Raw genomic sequence first — 16104 nt, 5'->3', positions numbered from 1 at the left:
AGGCCTACCTATCCCACCGTCGTCCACCCACTTCTATTAGGATGTCTCAGCAGCATCTGGAACTCACCAAACCCGAAGGTAACTTCGTCATCACTGCTCCCTCAATCCCACATTCATCTGTGAGAAGCCCCACTTGCCAAAAATGGGCCCAGCCTCCCTAGCCCCGAACCTGAGGATCACCCTTCGCTCAAGCAAATCAACGTGCAAGCCCGATCCAACGTACTTTCTAACGAGCTCACCAGCGTGTCCCCCTTTCACAGCTAGCTCCCAGCTTTAATCCACGTCTCCGGTCTCCTCCGGATTATTAAAGCCTCTGGTTTCTTCCGTCTCTCCACTCCAACCCATCCCTGGCGTCCCCACAGAGAACGAAATCCTTCGTCCAGCCTCACATAGGCAGACTCGGTCCTTAGGGAGTTACTGCCTCTGCTGGCTCTCCCGCCTCAACTGCCCCACCTCCCTCGCCGGGTAACTCCGACCTCCCACCGCAGTGACCGACCCACAGGTCCATTGAGGACCCGGTTTCCTTGCCCCACGCCTACTCAGCGAAGCGTGTCTTCCTCCGGCGCCCCGTCCAGTGTGGGAGGAGGGCCCTCCTCAGGGATCTCGGGGCACACGGCTCTCCACGGGGGTTTCTCAAGTCACCGCCGGTGCTTCTCCCACTGAGGTAAAGTACGGAGGGCAGGGGCTGTCCTTCCCGGAGCACTTCTGGTTCTCAATAAATGTTTGCCGGATAACGGTATCCCGACCGAACTCTGCAAGGTGTTCTACGGAGGTGGACTGCTCTCTGTGCGCCGTCTACGGCCAGAAAAGGGGATTTTGAAGACGAGGGCAAGTTTTTGCCAAGTCTTCCAAAATTAAGCCAGCACGAGCCACTGCTTCATGAGACAGCCTCCTGTCCACCCTCTTCCCCGACTGCGGCGCGGGGCGCGTCCGAGCCGCGAAGCTGCTGTTCTGACCGTCCTCCACAGGACCCCACGAACACCCAGTGTTTCGTCCTGCGGGCGTTGCTCGAGCCCGACGAGACCGCCTGACGAGACCGCCTCAGGGCCGCGCCCTCAGGAGCAGCGCCCGACCCCGCCCGTCGGAGCACAGCATTTCTCATCCCCTCATTTTCAGTCTATTTCCTCACTTGTGGCTTAAAACACAAGGGCTGGGGGCGCCTGGGTGGCTCCGTGGGTCAAGCCTCTGCCTCCAGCTCAGGTCTTCCTGAGGGTCATGGGATCGAGCCCCGCATCGAGCCCCGCATCGGGCTCTCCGCTCGGCGGGGAGCCTGCGTCCCCCTCCCCCTCTGCCAACTTGTGCTCTTCTCTGTCAAATAAGCAAGTAACACTGAAAACCCAGACCCGGTCTCACCCCCCGGGCCGCACTCTGAACCCCTCCTCAGAGGAGACGAGACGGAGCACAGACCTGCGGACCCGCGGAGGGGAGGCGAGGCCTCGGCGCGTCGCCGCCGCCGGGATTCCCCCCCCCGGAATCCCCCCCAAGACGGCCCCCCCCGGATCGCCCCGCGAACGAGCCCGCCCGGGTCCGGAGACCACAGCAAGGGCCGCCCCGCCGGGAAAGCCCGAGCGCAGACGCTGCCACGCACCCGGCGCTTCGCGAACGAGAGAAACGGGGACGGCGGCGGGTCGGGGCCTGCGGGCGAGCCCGACTCGACCGAACCGCACCTCCGAGGCGAGACCAAACGTTCCCTCAGGCCGACAAAACCGCCCACAAAGGCCCCGCGCAAGGAACCCCGCGACCTGCCGCCGGCGCCCACAGGCGGCGACCGCGCCACCCCGGGCCGCCCGAACCCGAACCCCCGGAGCGGGGCCGGGCCGCCCCCGGGCCACACGCGGGCAGGGCGGGCGGGAGCAAGGCGGGGAGCCCGCCCCTCGCCCCGCAGCCGCAGGCCCCGGGAGCCCCCTCCGCGCCCTCCCCCCTCGGCGCCCCTCCCCCCGCCCCGCCGCGCCCCTCCCCCCGCCCCGCCGTCCCCCCCACCCCGCCCCGGCTGCGGCACCACTCACACAGCCCGAGCGCCGCCGCCAACAGCGACCACAGCCAGCGCCTGCGGGCAGCGTCTGCCCGCCCCGCCGCGACTCCCGCGGGCGCTGCCATCGTCCCCCGCCGCCGCCGCCGCTGCGCCCCGGGCCGCCGTCCCCACTGCGCTCCGCTCGGCTCCCGACAGCGCCCGGTCCTCGTCGCCGCCCGCGCCCGCGCCCCCGGCCCCTGCGCGCCGCGCGCCCGCCCCCGGCCCCGCCCCCGCGCTCCGCTCACTGGCCTGCGCTGCGCCCGGGGGAGGACGCCATTGGAGGACACCGACTGTCCATCACCCCTCGCCCCCTCCCCGGATCCCCCCCGTCCTCGGGTCTCCCCCCCCCCCCCCACGCCTGGCCCCTTCTCCGCGCGCGGGAGGCCGGGCTCGGGAGGCGCCCGGTTCCCGCCGCCCGGCCTCCGCCCGCTGGGTGTCCGCCTGGGGCCCGCCGGCTCCTCAGCCTCTCGGAGCTCCCGCCCCGCAGACCTCTTGGCAGCCCCCCGGCCGCGGGTCGCGCTCCTGGCGGTCCGCGCTGCGGGTTTCTCCGGGCCCCGAGGAAAAGGCGGCCGTCCGCGCACAAAGGCGGAGGAAACGGGCGCGACGGCGGGACTTGGGCGGCCGCAGGGAGCTCGGCTCCCGCCTTGCCCTGGCGGGGCCCGCCCTCCGCTCCGCTGGGAAGGCGGCGTGCGGCGAGCGGAGAGACCGCGGGCCGGGACGGCGCCTCCATCTTGCCCGAGTCTCCCCAGGGCCCGCTCTCGGCTCTCGGAGCGCCGGGGGCCGGGCACGAGGTCCCCCCGTCGGAGCCGGGCACGAGGCCCCTTTCGGAGCCGGGCGCTGCTTCCTGGCTTTCCGTTTGCTTGTCCGTCTGCGGACAACGCGCCCCTCGTTTGTCCATGGAAACCGGGTGGGGAAGTTCCCGAGTCTGAAGGGCCTTGGCTGACTCTGCTCACGTCGGTCTCTTGGCCCCGAACAGCGTCTGCCGCTCCCCGTTGCCTAATAAATGCTGGGGATGCTCAGTACCCCCAAAAGGCGCCGCGCGTCAGCGACGGGAGCAGGGCAAGAGCTCAGTGAGTGAAGAAAAGGAAGGATCCAGGCAAGGGTGTGGACCATTAGGACAAGAGAGGGGAAAGAGTATGGTGAGAAAACCCAAATGTAACCTCATTTCAGGGTTTTGTCTATAAAGTCCATTTTAAACAAAGGGACATTTTTGCAGTTTTAGCTTGCTAGCCTTGTAAGCCAACTCATAACTAGCAGTAGTGAGAGAAAACTAAAAAAGCATGACAACCATTTTGCCCTTTTCTTCTCTGTAAGATCCTTATGAAGTGTGTCTGAATGTCACAGGTTGGCTAGAGGACAAATGCGTTAAGTGAATAATTATTATGTGCTGTGGATGTAGAACACCTAGATTTTATTCCCCAAAAGCACACAGGCCTCCAGAGTAGACATACAGGCACTATATCTGTTTAAATGCTTGAAGAGAAGGAGAAACCCAAGGCCAACAGGGACATTGGTGCTCAAGGACACATGTCCTGTTATAGGCTTCTTGGAGGGTGATGAGGGAGCAGAAGGACTGGCTGAAAACCAAGCATGAGCTGTCACCTGCGGCCTCCTCCCTCCCCCCACTCCTGGGGGGGAAACGTGTGACATACTTTGGGAAATCTCCCAACTACCTTGCTAGTGGGGGAAAACAACCTTAGCTTGACAATGGCAAGGACTGCGGTATCTTCTAGGTCTTCTTTAACATGTAAATATCCTTTGAAACCTCCCTTTTTCCTTACTCCCCCAACCCTATAGTCTATAATCAACCACCCCTCATAGGCCAGCTCTTTCTGGCCACAGGTCCTGTCCTGGTGCTTTAATAAACCACCATTCTGCACCAAATCGTCTCAAGAATTCTTTCTTGGTCCTCAGCTCCTGGCTCCACCCCACCCGACCTCACCTATACTCCAGAACCACATCAGTGATAAACCCCAACACACACATCTTCCTCTTGTGGGACCCACTGGTGCATGAGGCATGTGGAAAAGATGCAGAAAGGATGTAGCATTTGAAGTGGACTTTATTTTTTATTTTTAAAGATCTTGTTTATTTATTTGACAGAGAGAGGGAACAGAAGCAGGGGGCCTGGGAGAGGGAGAAGCAGGCTGAGCAGGGAGCCTGATGCGGAGCTCAGGACCTAGGATTATGACCTGAGACGAAAGCAGATGCTTCATGACTGAGCCACCCAGGGGCCCCTGAGGTGGATTTTAGAGGTTGAGTAAAAGTTCACTGGGAAAGCAACAGCAAAAGCAAACTCAGAAATGGGAAAGCAGTACCAGGTCCAAGAAACTCTGAGTAAATCTTGTGTAGTTTGGAACTTCAGAGGAGGGAGTGAAAGAGAATGCTGGAAAAGTAGGCTGTTGTGGTCTTTTGAAGAGCTTTGGGTTGTTCATTCTGTGGGCAGTAGGGAGAGCTAAAAGGGGGAATGACACACTCAGCTCTGTGTTTTAAAAGGTTGACCACAGCAGACAGGGTCGGAAAAAAGAGGTGAAGGGGCTGGAGAGGAGGACAAGGTATGGAGAAGCGTTTCAGTTGAGTGAGAGAGCAACAGGATGGGGGTCAGCTGGATGGGAAGTCTATGCAAGAGAAGAGAATCCAGGGCACATCGATGTCTCAGGTCATGATCCTAGGTCCTGGGATGGAGCTCAGCAGGGAGTCTGCTTCTCCATCGCCCTCTACTTCTCCCCACTGCTCCCGCTCATGCACACGCTCTCTCTCTCTCAAATAAGTACATAAAACCTTTAAAAAGAGAGAGAGGGGGTGGGGGGAGAATCCAGGAAGACAGATATGACCTTCAGTTTCTAGCCTGAGTGGAGAATAATGCTGCCAGCCCACCAAAACTAAAAGCCAAGGAAGAGAACCTGGTCTTGGAAGACTGCTAACATGCTGGGCCTTGAACATAGCTTAAAATGCTGACAACACCCCCATGGGCAATCAGAAGGCACTTAGATGTCAGGGAAACCACAGAAGGGCTACATGGAACATGAGCCTCATGTGGCCACAAGGTGCTCACAAGAAAGGTCAGATCACCAGTCTCAAGTCAATAGAATACCCTTGCCGGCAAGTATGTGATGTAAAGGAAAAACGGATTCCAAGGCATTGTTTTCTTGGAAGGGTCGGAGGGCTTGGTCTATCTGAGCACTGGTTGCTGTCAGGCCTCCATAGGGACTCCCGGGTGACACCCAGATGTGACCACTCCCAGACTGAGCACACCAGCTCCTCTTCCCTAGATTCAAGCCCCAGCCAGTTTCTCCCCCTTCTTCTCCAGTTCCACATAGCTTGCGGGGAGGAAGACCAGTCCAGGGTCCAGAGAGAACAAACAAGAACACCCAGGCTCGGAGGTGTTTTGCAGGGGGCTGGACTTTCCATGGATATTTCCACAACTTCTACAGCCACCAGAGAGTGCATAGAATGGATTTCCCATTAACTCCCTTTTTAGAGCCTTCATGGGTTCCTTCTTGTCCTTAGCATGACGTCCAGACCCTTTGCTGGCGCGTAGTTTCTGTGAGCCCCTGTCTGGGGCCCTTCACCCCATACTCCAGTCGTGGAACCTCAATCTGCCTTCAGGTTGAGCGCTGGCCCCCGGGGCCTGCAGGGCTCTGTTCTATGGATTCCTCAGGCCCTAGGCCTCCCTCTGCTCCCAGACGCTCAGCATTTATCTTCCCATCTTTCAGAACATCACCAGAGGGTGAGTTCCTCTGAAAAGGTTTTCTGCCGTTTCTAGTATCTCCCTACACTGCCCTGTGTAGACATGACCACAGCGCATATACAGCGCATATACTCGTTCAGATTTCCAGCGATTTGAAAACCTATGATGGGACTTAGGTGTCAAGGTCTTTGCGAACACCACTGAGAGTAATGTGTAGGTGGTGAGTTCTCGGTAAAGGTTACTCTTATCCTATCAGCACCTGCTGGCTGTTACCTGCTTACTTGTCTGTCTCCTATATACAGTGGTCCCCCTCGAGGGATATAAGGGACTTGCCATACAGCTTTCTGCTTTCCCAGGGCCCAAGTCAGAGCCTGATGCATAGGAATGCTGGTCTCCTGTTACCCTCACACTTGCCCTCTGCTCTTAGCCACACTGTCCTCATGGCTGTTTCAGGAACAGTTCAGGTACATGCATGTCTCCTGGTGTTTCCTTTGCTCTCATGTCATCTTCTCAAAGAGGCCTGTCCTCGCCCTCTGTTCAAATTGCAAACCCTCCCCCTGCAATTTATTTCTTGGTTGTATGTACGGTCTGTCTCGTCTCCCTAGAGTGTGTGTTCCCCCCGGGGAAGGAAATGTTTCTGTTTTGCTCATGAACACACTCAGCATGTTGCACACAGCAGATGCTCTAGACATTTTTGCTGGATGAAGAGATGAATGAATGTTTTTAAATTAATCTAGAGACGTTACAGAAAATAAACCAGTCATGCAAGGTAGTTTCTGACCCTGCCATAGAGAGTAAATGGGAAAACAAACAAGCCCCAAACCCCTTGGATTCCAGTCATTATTGTTAGCCCAAGATCCTTCCTTCTCTTCACAGACCCCTTTCTTCCTCCGGGAAAGTCCCCTTTGCCAGCTAATGTCGTTCAGACAATACAATCCGAATCAGCGAAGACTTCCAGTCAGGTCAGAAGGGTCCTTTTCAAGGACGGCTGCCTCTGAAAAGAAGGGACTCTTTGGGAAGAATTTCCCCTACAGAATCAATAATAAGAGAGAATCATGTGCAGAGGCCTTCTGATAATAGTTATTGACACAGGCCCTTCGCCCTCACAGACCTCCTCCTTCATGGAGCGTACAACAAACAGAGTAGTAAGGAGGGGTTGGCCTTGGGAATTTCTCAGGACTTTTTATCTTTTCTTAATAGGGATAAGATAAGGGGCGCTCAGGAGCGTCTACTGCTGGCAAATAGAGAAGGACCTGGAATTAATGGGACAAAGTAGGGAAGGGTGACAGGCACCCAAATTTCAACCAGATGTTTGGGACCACTTCCGGTATTCTCGGCGGCATTCCTTCCTTCCTTGTCTTTACAGACCTGCTGCTACAGGCATTGGAACACCGTGATCTGTGGGTAGTGATTGCAGGAGGTTCCTGGAACACCAAGAATTTGACTGTTAATGAATAAATATCAGATAGAATAAAAAATGAATCCCAGGCCACCATGAGAAGGGTTTGCCTGAAGCTAAGTCGATTTCATTAATGTTTCTATGGACAGAATGGCTTCATGCAGGAGAAGGGGGGCAAATATTGAAGGTCTGAAAATTCGAATTCCCCAGAGTCTAGCGTTTCTGGGCACCAAACTGGAACAAAAATAATGGGGGTCCTCAGAGAGGTGTCGTCGGTCAAAGTAGACGTGCCAAGGCTTCTTCATTTGCTGTGACTGGGATGAAATGTTTCTCAAGACCCTTCGTGCCCCTGGACACTGTGACATCTCTACTCCAAGGGAGGGCGGTACCCTGGGGGGGTCACGGGCCGTCTTGCTTCTCACCGCGAGTCGGGCCGCCGGCATCTGGAGTTTTGTCACCGTCAGTCCTCGGGCAGCACCGCGAGAGGCGAACGGGACGCTCTGAGGAGCCCGAAGAGTCCAGACAAACTACTCCCCAGTCCCCAGAGAGCGGTACGAGTGAGAAGGAAAATCCTGAAAACAGTCGCAACTACAGCCAATTCCGGGGGGGGCAGGCAGAGACCCGTTAGTGACCGCGAAGCTCGGGTTCGCCGAAACCTGCGGTGGCTGCGACGGTTCATGGTCCGAGCCGCACTCTCCGGAGTCGCCATTCTCGTGAGAAAGACCTCCTCCCCCGAGTCCAGGGCGCTTTCCCCGGGCGCGTCGTGGGGAACAAGCGCGGGCTCCGAGCGCCGAGGAGCATCTCCGGGGCGGCTCGCCCTCCTGCCGGGCCGAGGGAGGGCCCCGGACTCCGGCTCCGACGGCCTCGAGCCAAGCCCCCCCGCCGCGGGGAGAGCCGGAGCTCGGCCCTGCCACCGGCGAGCGGCCACCTGCGGGGAGCGAGTTGCGGGCCCGGGTCCGGGGCGCAGGGCAAACCGCCGGGGTCGCGGCCAGAGGAGCGGACGCTGACGCGAAGCCAGTGAGCGAACAGGTCGGTCTCGGGCCGCCCCGCCGCGGCTGCCGGTTGTCCGGGCTGACTTGCTCGCGGGCGGAGGACCGGCACGGGGACGGCTGAGGAACCGGGAACTGACCGTCCTTCAGGGGGCGCCGTGCTCGCGCGGGCGTCAGCGCTACGGGTTCGAGAGAGACACGGACGCGGGCCCTCCGGACAGACGCGGGACCGCGGACACCGTCGCACAGAGTCACGCGGACGGCAGTGCTAGGGCCGGCGTCGGGTCCCGCAGCGCACGCGGTCGGGCCGCACGCCGACCCCGCACCACACGCCTGTCCCGCAGCACACGCGGTCGGGCCGCACGTAGGTCCCGCACCACACGCCGATGTGGGTAAAAGGTCTCCGGGAAGGGCAGGGTTCGGGGCCGCTCCCCGAGGAAGGAGACGTCCCCGCTGAGGAGAACCGCTGGAGCGGGAACGCGGAGGCGCGAACTCAGGGCGGGCGGGCGGCGTCTGGACCCTGCGAGACCGTGTAGACGCGAAACCATCCGCGGGAAGCGTCGCTCGCGGGACTGGGTGAGGCCGACTCGGGAACCTTCCTGCCGGAGGACCTTGTCGCAGACGCGCCGCAGCTCGTGAGCCGCGAGGATCCCAGCGTCGCGGCTCCTAGACCGAGAGGCAAGTCGGTCGCGGCTGTGGCGGGACCGCGGCCGCGCTCCGCGTCGGATTCCTGACGGGAAAGCGAGGAGACGCGCGGAGCCGGAGCCGGAAGGACGCGAGCAGCACGCCTGAGCGGCCGCGTGGGGGCGCCGGACCGCGCGGCGCAGCTTCCTCTAGCACGGCCGGGGCCAGCTCGTCACGCCGGCTCGTTGGTCTAGGGGTATGATTCTCGCTTAGGGTGCGAGAGGTCCCGGGTTCAAATCCCGGACGAGCCCTCTTTTCCTCACTCCCGAAATAAAGACGTGCTGCTGCAAGACGCAAAACTGAGACTTTTGGACTCGTGCACACGGTACACCCAAGAGCTGCCGGGACGGACGCAGGGTCGTGGGCAGGGCGCGGGCCCTGCGGAGTCTGAAGGCGCCGCTCCCACCCGGCCGGCACCCGAGACGCGCGCGGGGAGGACCCCGCTCCGGCGCGCGCCGCCCGCTGCTGTGGCTTCGGCACCTGCCCGCCCTCCCCGCGCCGCCGCTCGTCCGCGCCCGCCCGGTGCGGGGCTGAGAGGGGTCGCGCCCGCGCCCGGAGCCTCCTTTCCCCGCGCGCGTGCTCTGGGGGCCGCGGGTCGCGCTGTCCGCCGCAGGCACGGGGACACGCGGCGGCCTCCCGCTCCGCAGCCCCGGAGCAGCGACGGCCCGAGCCCCGGCGCCGCAGTCGTCGTGTCTGTAAACGGGCTGCGTGAGGACGAAAAAAAGCCGCGGACAGCGGAGGGCGTGGCGGGGAGGAAAAGCCTGGGCTCGTCCGGGATTTGAACCCGGGACCTCTCGCACCCGAAGCGAGAATCATACCCCTAGACCAACGAGCCACTCTCGGCAGAGCAGCGCCCGGCGCCTCCCTTCAGCCTGCGCCGCCTCTCACCGCGCTCCCGCCCGGCCGGCGACCCGTCCTCCGCCCGCACCGCGCGCCCGTCCAGCCGTGCGCCCCGGGGCCCCTCTCGCCGCTCAGCCTGTGGGGTGCGGCCGGTCGCCACCCTGCGCCGCGGCCCACGCTGCACCCGGCGGGGACGGCGCGCGAGGGGCCGCGGCTGCGAGGGCGCCAGCGGGTGCCCGCCTCCGCCCGCGCTCGCTGGGCGCCAGGGGCCTCGTCGAGCGGGCGCAGCCCCCGGTTCGCGCCCTCGGAGGGGAGCCGCGGCTGGAGGCGGCCCAGCGCGCGGGGAGGAAAGCCCAGAGGACGGTGAAGAGAGAACGTCCGCGTCCGCGGTGGGGTCGTCCGCCCCTGCGAGGGCTTGCGGGTGCGGAGCTCAGCGAGGACGTCGGACGTGCTGCTCCGACGTGCTACCGCCTGGCCGCAGCAGAGGGCACGCGGGACGTCGGGGGGCGCGCTGGGAGCCGCGGGAGGTTGGCTAGCGGGACAGGGGCAACGGGGGTCCGGCCGCCCGCGGGAACCGGGAGGACCCGGCGTGCGCGCGCCCCCTGCGGCCGGCGGGAGGGGCCCCGCGGTGGCGGCCCGCCTCCGCCTCAGCCCCGCCTCCACCTGCGGCCCGCCTCCGCCTCAGCCCCGCCTCCGCCTCAGCCCCGCCTCCACCTGCGACCCCGCCTCCGCCTCGGCCCCTTTTGTTGCCCCGCCTCCTCCCCGCCTCCACCTGCGGCCCGCCTCCTTTTGCGGCCCCACCTGCGGCCTCGCCTCCGCCCCGCCTCCACCTGCGACCCCGCCTCCGCCTCGGCCCCTCCTTCGGCCCCGCCTCCTCCCCGCCTCCACCTGCGGCCCGCCTCCGCCTCAGCCCCGCCTCCGCCTCAGCCCCGCCTCCACTTGCGGCCCCGCCTCCGCCTCGGCCCCTCCTACGGCCCCGCCTCCTCCCCGCCTCCACCTGCGGCCCGCCTCCGCCCCGACCACCCCAGAGCGGCGGCGGTCCTGGCTCCTGCAGCCGGTTTCTGGACCCCAAGCTTCCTTTCGGCCCCGCTCTGTGGAAGCTGTTGCTGCCTCGCTGTCGGACGGTCCTGCGAGGGTCCGCGCTGGTCTGGCTCCGCACCTTCCACCTGCTTCTCTGCTCTTCCCCGCCCCCTTCCTCCTGAGGCCCGCGGGCACCCGGGGTGTCTCTCGGCGACGGAAGGTCAGGACCGAGCTCGCGCCCTTGGCGGGGCTGTGAGCGGGGCTAGAGGGGATTTCAGGTGTAAACACCTCAAATCCAACAGCAAAAGCTGAAAAGCCAAGCCTGGCCCCGCTGACACCGCAGAGCCCTAACCCTAACCCCAGCCGCAGCCCCAACCGCAACCCCAACCCTAACCCCATCCCCAACCCTAACCCTAACCCTGGAGCAGGAGGACGTGGCTGGGGAGGGCGGCCGTCCGAGCTAAGCCCTCTGTGCGCTTGGACCACGCGTGGAACTGGACACCCTGCCCTTGTCCGAGACCTCCTCTCCTCCGGAGGCCTCTCCTGCCTCTGCCCGACCACTCTGCCCGGCCACTTCCCACACCTGCTTTCTTACCCCTTAAGTCGCTCCTAGTGACTTAAACCTGTGCCATCAAGACAACGCGGCAGGACAGCCTAATTCCCCGCAGGCTGCAGAAGGCGCGCCCAGCATTTCATTGGTGTAAGTGTTGCTTGACTGGCCCCTCTGTGCGTACACATTTTTCATGTTTTAGGTGATTTTCTGAGGTAATACGGTCAAAAGAGATGACCACCGTGACAACTATTATGGCTCCTGGTGCAATTTCATGCCAATGAACCTAGCTCGGCTGGTTTGCGAGTAAGATGGAAACTGGCTTGGGAGAACAGGACCAGTGGCTCTTGGAGAAGTTGGTAACCCATACTTTATGAACTATTGCTTTTTGTTTTCTTTTTCTTAAATATTTTATTTATTTATTTGACAGAGATCACAAGTAGGCAGAGAGGCAGGCAGAGAGGGGGAGGAGAAGCAGGCTCCCTGCTGAGCAGAGAACCACCCAGGTGCCCCAAAACCCATGCTTTAATATTTTAATTTTATTAAAGGGATCTGGTGGCATCAACGCTTTTGAGAATGGTCGTGATGTTAAAACTACAACCGAAGATAATTTTGACTTGGGGTCAGATGTATGAGTGGAAGATGATGAAGTTAGAGCAGGTCCTGGGGCACCTGGGTGGCTCAGTGGGTTAAGCTGCTGCCTTCAGCTCTAGTCCTGATCTCAGGGCCCTGGGATGGAGCCCTACATCGGGCTCTCTGCTCAGCAGGGAGCCTGCTTCTCCCTCTCTCTCTGCCTGCTTCTCTGCCCGCTTGTGATCTCTCTCTGACAAATAAACAAATAGAGTAGGTCCATTAGGAGATGGTTAGAGTAACTCTGGGATGATGTCAGGGTGGAGGCCTTGGAACAGGGAACAATCATTTTCATTCCTATTTTGTAACTAATGTTTGCACGCTCCTGAATTCAGACCCAATCTAGACCCAAGGGGTGCAAACTTTGTTCTGACCTGACGTTAGTCTCCGAAAGTGAGAATCCAATCTGAGCACATGGGTCTGCCATTCAGAGGACTCTTCGGTGACTCGGCACCCAGGACTGGAGTCAGGACTGTGTGCTCAGCCTTATTTGTTGCCCCGGAGGTTAGGCACTAACTGACTTTCAGGCTGCTGAGGTTGTCCTAACTGTCAGATTTGCTTCACCACCACAAGCCATGCCCTGATCCAAACAGAAACTTGAATCTGATTGAGAATGTGTGTCTTTTCCAAACTCCAGCCCAATATCCTATAATAGCTCTAGCTCCTTTTTACTAAAAATATTTCTACATGGTTTCCCTCAATGGTTCTTTTTCTGAGGTCTATCTCATAACTTCCCCTGAATTTTGTAGTCCCTGAATCATCAGAGGTGAATCTTTGGTACTGCCTCAGGTGTTTCTTTTTTCATTCAAAAGTTTTCACTTGATTTAAGTTTTGAGAGTCCTCAAGTTTTGAAGTCCTAAGGTGATCGAAATCTAAGGCTGAGATTGTGGAAAGAACCACGTTCTTCTGGAATACCATTTCCACCAGCGGATCTTATTGCCCCTCTGTTTTATATAGATTCGGTCTTGCTCTGGATAGTATTGGCCGCATAGAAAAGGACAAAAGTGTATAGTTTTCATGATCAGAAGTGGGATTGTTTATGAAGACTCGCTCCAGGTAGTATGTTACAAAAAGGAAAGATGCACAATTACATGTAAGGAGAACTTAATTTTGTAACAAGAATTAAAGCAAAAATACATATGCAGATTAAAAAAAACTAGAAAAACTCCATAAAGTCTTAATACTAGCTATTTCTTGGTAGGGGAGTTATAAACATGTTTTTTCTTTTTCTTTTTTTTCTTTTTTTTTTTTTAAATTTTATTTATTTCTTTGACAGAGACAGATCACAAGTAGGCAGAGAGGCAGGCAGAGAGAGGAGGAAGCAGGCTCCCCGCTGAGCAGAGAGCCTGATGCGGGACTCGATCCCAGGACCCCGAGATCATGACCTGAGCCGAAGGCAGAGGCTTTAACCCACTGAGCCACCCAGGCTCCCAAACATGTTTTTTCTTAATTATTTTTCTTTTCCTCCACAGATTTTCTAAAATAAAGATGTATTGCTTTTATAATAAGAAAAAATAAGGATAATTAACTCCTTTAAATTACACTTTATTTATTTATTTTTAAAGATTTCATTTTTTTATCTGATAGAGAGAGAGCACAAGCAGGGTCCCCGATGAGCAGGGAGCCTGATGTGAGACTCAATCCCAAGACACTGGGATCATGACCTGAGCTGAAGTCAGACACTTATCAACTGAGCCACCCAGGCACCCTAAATCATACCTTAAGAACTCTGCGTTTCTTTGTGCTTGGTAAAAGAAAAGAGACACAGACTCTGAGGCAGTGTAAAACAGGCCCTTTTGATTTTTCAGCCCAGCTCCTTCTGGAGTTCGTCAGTAAAGCTATTACGGTCACTCCTGAGGGGGCTGGTGCAGCCATGATGGGACTGAGTTCCTGGAGCCATCCAGCACCCATGGGTTCCTTGGTCCATCCAGCGGTAACAACTAGTGTCAGGGCTCCTCCTGTTTTCTTGAGCACCAACCGTACATCGTCATTCTAGAGTCTTCTTTGAACGCTTGCTTAAGTGCAATCCAGTCCACTTACTCTTTTAAAAAGAACTGGTTGAGAAGTGTGATAACTGACATTATAGGTTTGCCTAAATTCAAGTAATTTTCTCAGATTTTTATGTAAAATGACACCTTGAAGGGCCAGAATCATTACTTACAGGAGTAGCTGGTGGGGGTGGGGGGGCTTGCTTGTTTTGACCCCTTCCTTCTGCATCCTGTTTTCCTCCTAGCCCCTCCCTGGCACTGCAAGGACCAGAGTGTTACAGCTCCCACGGAGAAGGCCACAGCTTTCCAGGATTAGAAGGAGTAAGAAGTCTTTATGCTCTGGTTCTGGAGGTAGGTGGCTTTACCCAGGCTCCCTTTTCACTGAGAAGTACACAACGTTTACATTGTCTCCTCCTCCGGAGTCTCAAAGAGCCATGGTTTCCTGCCCGTCTGGGCACAGCGGAGCCTCTCCGGAATTCCACAGCTCCCCAGGGATCTGAGGGCAGTGCTGGAGCACAAGTCTTCTCGGCAACCATAGCCACTCTGGCCAGGACGTCACTGGGCTGAGTGGGAGCCTGGGTTGTCCCAAGCAAGATTGGGAAGTCAGAAAATTCTGTCTCCTGCCCCTAGACTTTTCTAGCATTCTGCTCCTACTATGTTTACCTGGCCCATAAGCACAACGTTGATGAGATCTTGCTGAGGGGTCAAACAAAATTTAATGTTTTAGTAAACCATGCAATAGTAGATTGGTGTGTCTGGGATTGCGCTGTTGGACACATCTGTTGCTGTGTTTTTTAGATCTTCCAGAATAATTTCCTTTGGTAACAGCACCCCATTGGACACCCACTGTCCTCAGTCACAGTCCTTGCAGACTGCACAGGAGTGGCTAACCTAGCCCTTAGCGCCGGAGGTCACACGACCCAGGCCTGGCCGGTCTGATCTCCGCAGCTTCTCAGTCGTAAAGGCTGGTTCCAGTATGAACATGTGATCCACACAGGGTTTATAGAAATCCTTTGTAGGTTTTCTTTCCCCGGTGCTATTGGGAAAGAATAAGCTCTTTCCATTGGGCTTATAGGCTGTGAAGGGCCTGCTTGGGAGATACGGCCAACACAGAGGAAAGCAGAGACCAAAAAACAAAGCGAGCCTTCTGATATTGCTTGAGTATTGTATTTAGGCCTATCCACGGGTTTTTAACTTATATTATTCAGTATGTAGGGAGGGAGAGAGAGAGAGAGATTCATAGATAGATACAGTTTTCTGTGTGTTTTTTTTTAAGACTTTATTTATTTATTTATTTGACAGACGGAGATCATAAGTAGGCAGAGAGGCAGGGAGAGAGAGGAGGAAGCAGGCTCCACTAGCTGAGCAGAGAGCCCGACTCGGGGCTCGATCCTAGGACCCTGAGATCATGACCTGAGCCGAAGGTAGAGGCTCGACCCACTGAGCCACCCAGGCGCCCCCAGTTTTCTGGATTTTATCGGCCAGTTGAAGTTGGGTTTCTTTCATTAGCAACAGCAGGTCCTCATTCATCAACTCTGTTACACAGTCACGTGGCCAAGAGTGTCTCGTCAAAGGAGGTGATGAACTACTGGCTGCCTGTCCACTAATTTAACCCTTTGTTAGACATATGTTTTTTGAGGGTCTAGTTGACTGGCAAACCAAGCTTTGTCCAGGGGCAGCTCAGGGAGGACAGTGGAGGCCCCTGGGCTTCCTGTGGTCACCTGGTTACTTGTCCCACATGTTGCTGAAACCATGGAACAGCCTCAGATCAAATACTGGCATCTCCCTTCAAAGCATTCAGGGTTTTTGTTTTTCTTGCTCCCTTTCTGGAGAAAGGAAAGACACAGTATGCAAATCAGGCCGAAGACAGAGGCAGAGGAGGAACACAACACCTCTGACTCCTCTCTCCAGCCTTGTAGCTGTGAAGAAATCCGTGTTTTTCCTTCAAGCCTATCAGGGAAGCCTGAACCAAACCAAGTCTTCCTGGCCCGGGGATGGCTTTGTGCTAACTAAGACACAAATGGATTTCTCGGATTCCCAATTTTGAAATTCCAGATCTGCAAATGCAACACGTCACATAATCGCAGTTGCTTTGGGAAGGATGGTGACCCACGGCAGGACAGCCTCGGAATCCAGACAGTTTGAGCTCTTCGTGAATCCCGCACCCACGGCCCACAGCCCAGGAAAGGGCCTCGGACTTCTCACAAGGTAGATCCAATAACGTGAGCATTAGGAACTGCGCCGGTAGAAAATCATTCTGACCCCATTACGGCTGCTCCTCTGGGGTCCCATTCTTGTCATT

The 16104-nt window shown here is 57.7% G+C and overlaps 1 protein-coding gene and 2 non-coding genes across 7 annotated transcripts in view; 1 reads left to right on the top strand and 2 right to left on the bottom strand.

The window, feature by feature from the left end:
* The window catches only part of MPZL1 (myelin protein zero like 1), a 53530-nt gene extending 50606 nt beyond the window's left edge, over positions 1 to 2924 (bottom strand). For all 5 annotated transcript variants that reach the window (XR_009347244.1, XR_009347245.1, XR_009347247.1 and 2 more), the window contains exon 1: positions 2501 to 2924. Coding sequence is in view for 2 of the 5 variants with exons in the window: in XM_059144981.1 (XP_059000964.1) it covers positions 2501 to 2909 (409 nt within the window). In the remaining 3 variants the exon portion in view is untranslated. The remainder of the gene's footprint in view (positions 1 to 2500) is intronic.
* Positions 2925 to 8953: 6029 nt separating this feature from the next.
* Positions 8954 to 9025, top strand: TRNAP-AGG (transfer RNA proline (anticodon AGG)). Its single transcript has one exon. It is a non-coding gene; the product is annotated as a tRNA-Pro (tRNA).
* Positions 9026 to 9537: 512 nt separating this feature from the next.
* TRNAP-CGG (transfer RNA proline (anticodon CGG)) lies at positions 9538 to 9609 on the bottom strand. Its single transcript has one exon. It is a non-coding gene; the product is annotated as a tRNA-Pro (tRNA).
* Between the last annotated feature and the right edge of the window lie 6495 nt (positions 9610 to 16104).

The sequence above is a fragment of the Mustela lutreola genome, chromosome 14, assembly GCF_030435805.1.
Source record: "Mustela lutreola isolate mMusLut2 chromosome 14, mMusLut2.pri, whole genome shotgun sequence".
In the NCBI taxonomy this organism is placed as follows: Eukaryota; Metazoa; Chordata; class Mammalia; order Carnivora; family Mustelidae; genus Mustela; species Mustela lutreola.
Note: the sequence above shows the minus strand (reverse complement) of the source record. Positions and strands in the feature narration are given on the sequence as shown.